The sequence below is a fragment of the Oryzias melastigma genome, linkage group LG7, assembly GCF_002922805.2.
Source record: "Oryzias melastigma strain HK-1 linkage group LG7, ASM292280v2, whole genome shotgun sequence".
NCBI lineage: Eukaryota > Metazoa > Chordata > Actinopteri > Beloniformes > Adrianichthyidae > Oryzias > Oryzias melastigma.
In genome coordinates, this window is record NC_050518.1 from 15,431,359 (window position 1) to 15,434,231 (window position 2,873).

Sequence of the window (2,873 nt, forward strand, 5' to 3'; positions counted from 1 at the left end):
GACTTGGGACTTGACTCGGACTTGAGGACAAAGACTTGGGACTTGACTCGGACTTGCAAAATGATGACTTGGTCCCACCTCTGTTACTTACAGTCATAGACTTATTACAATACATAGTTCGCTGTGAAGTAGTTTTATTTTGAAAAGCCTGAACAGGAAAACCCTATTTTGACAGTAAAAATCGTGTTCCGGTGTCAAACACCGGGCGGGAGGGCAGGGCTAAGACGTGACGAAGATGTCAGTAGCGTCAGAGCGGGATAACATCGCTTTAATTCAGGAAGAGACCCGGATATCTCTAGGTTTGGTATGTTTCCTAATATTTCCTTTCATTCTTAACTTTTCAAGTTTCTCTCGCAGCTGTTTCTTGTTTGATTTAAGAGCAACAGTGAAGTCGTGAGCTTTTACAGTTAATGTAGCTAAAGCTGTTCGGCACGGAATGTAAAGAATGTTGAACAACTTCTGCTTTCCAAAAACAAATATGTACATTTAGGAGCATTATTCCACATTTAAGGTGTTTACAACTTTGCTGCTTTTTAAAGAATACACGAAGTGTTCTATTTGTTTTTAGCATCATTTAATACACCTGCTATTAACCTTACAGACAGGAAACAGGTATTTATGCTAGCACTTTTCAAAATAAGGATAAACACGTAAAAATTCCTTGTTATTGTTGACATTTTGTAAATATTTAGTGTAATTTCTTTTCTCTTAATGGTTTTGGTTTGATTTTGACAGAAAACAACCTATTAAAGATTTTGCAACATGTTATTTAAATTTGTGAAGCTTTTAAACTGAAACTATTCGCTTTATAAAGTTGCTTCCTCTTCAAATATCAAATGTATTGAAAGAATATTATTGTGAAATTGTTGTCCTAATTGACTGCACATATCCTCTGCAGTAATTGATCTTATATTGTTCACTTCAACACTTTTTAACTATAATCTTGTGAGTAGATTCTTTCCATTCTCTAGTAACCTGAACTCTCTGTTCCCAGAGCAGCTGTGAGGACAAAAGAACACATATTATGAGTGCTATGGCTGCCAAGAAGCAGAAAGAACGTACTTCTGCTTCAGGCAGCTCTGCAGAGAAGATGAGGCTAAAAGCCAGCGAGAAAAAGTGCTGTGAGTTTGTTTTTATTATTTTCTGGGTGTTTAAACCTTCCCAATCTGTTAACTGCTCATCTTAGTTACTCTTTTAAGAAATCCCGTCTGTAAATCTTCAAGCGACCCTTTGAATTTTCCATTGTGAGCCCAAGCAACAACAAATACCGTTTCATTCGAGATGAAATGTCAACTTTTACGCACCTTCTGTTATTACTGCAATATGAACAGCGTGTGGGTATATCTGTGAAGGCGTGAACTGCAGCATGCGCCGACAGGGTTGTGAGATTGTAATGCTCACAGACTGTAAGGAGTCTTATCAAAAATGTCGGATGGCTCTTGTTTTTCAATAAAAAAGTCAAGTTGGAACAATTTCTGGCTTTTGATTCTAGGAATTGGAGTTCCTATGATCCAGATTCATGTCTATTCTCGTTAGATTCTTGTTTTTTTAGATCCCCTTGTTGTAAACCTTTTTTTCCCTAGAACTTTATTTAAAACCCTCTTAGGTGCTCCAGATTTCTCTCAGTCCATAAACATGTTTCATAGGTTAATTGAAGATTAGGTGTGAATGTGTTTCTGTGGCCTGCAGCGTGTCTACGATGTACCCCGCCTATACCCAATAGTAGCTGAGATAGGCTCCAGCAACATCAAAAGGGATTCAGCAGGTTTACAAAATGAATCAATGGAGTTTTTCTGGAGTATTGCACTGGGTTGCTGAGTAGTTAAATCCTGGAAAATATTAATCTATACACCAAGACATGATACCAGTGTTAACAATCATTAACCACGTTGTGGAAATACTATAATTCTAACTTAGTATGATTGCGATTGCTCATAAGATATTCATACATGAACCTGGAGTTTTTCATGTCAAAGCATGTGCCATTTATAAATGTTTTAAAGAGCAATTCTACATTAACATTTGTTTTTTTTCTTTTGGCTGTTCTTTATGCCGACTACAGCTTGGGCTTCTTACATGACTAATTCTCCAACCATGATAGTGATGGTTGGGTTGCCAGCCCGGGGGAAAACATACATGTCCAAGAAGCTGACACGATACCTGAACTGGATAGGAGTGCCAACCAAGGGTCAGTACCTCAGCGTCACACATTTGATCTGCCCACAAACGTAAAAAATCTTCTAGAAAATCAAGTTTAAGCCGTGGAATTATATACTTAGAAAATATGTTTATTTATTTGTTCACAGTTCAACATTTAGAAGACTTTTCGTGTTTATAAAGTTTTTTTTTTTGGAGGAAACTTGATTTTTGACCACTTTTTTATGTTTTAAATCATTCTAAGAATGTGTGAGACCCTTAAATATTTGAAAATCCAAAGCATCGATGAGAAAAAAGTGGCTTCAGTTATCACCTAACAATCACAATGGCGCTCTGAGCCTGAGGTGGTTTCACTCTCATTCACACACAGAGCCATGTGACCAAAATCAAGTCTTTCAGGTCTTAATAAGGAAATGGTGACACGCGACTTCAAGGACTAATGTGGTGTTCCAAAAACCCATGCAGCATTTAAATTAGAATTAAAACATTCAAGAATCAATCGGATCCATCTGGTTTTGAACATTTACATTTCACCCGTGTGTTTCAGGATAAACCGGCTTCCACATTCATGTTGAGATCTTCAGCTTTGTTCCTTTATAAATTTTAAATTCTTGTTTTGCTAAGCTGTGTTTGCAGTTTTTGTTTGTGTTGATCTATAAAGAAGGTCAGCAAACCAGTTTGGCATCTTTAGATATAATTAAACTCTAACAAAATAC

General features: G+C 36.8%; 1 protein-coding gene across 2 annotated transcripts in view; it reads left to right on the top strand.

Annotated features, from left to right (window-relative positions):
* Window positions 1-156: 156 nt before the first annotated feature.
* The window catches only part of LOC112158773 (6-phosphofructo-2-kinase/fructose-2,6-bisphosphatase 2), a gene marked incomplete in the record, with an annotated part of 16,116 nt that continues 13,399 nt past the window's right edge, over window positions 157-2,873 (top strand). The window contains 3 exon segments of one of the 2 annotated variants that reach the window (XM_024292312.2): window positions 157-304; window positions 995-1,121; window positions 2,063-2,188. In XM_024292312.2, the coding sequence (XP_024148080.1) occupies window positions 236-304; window positions 995-1,121; window positions 2,063-2,188 (322 nt within the window). 2 annotated transcript variants of the gene reach the window in all.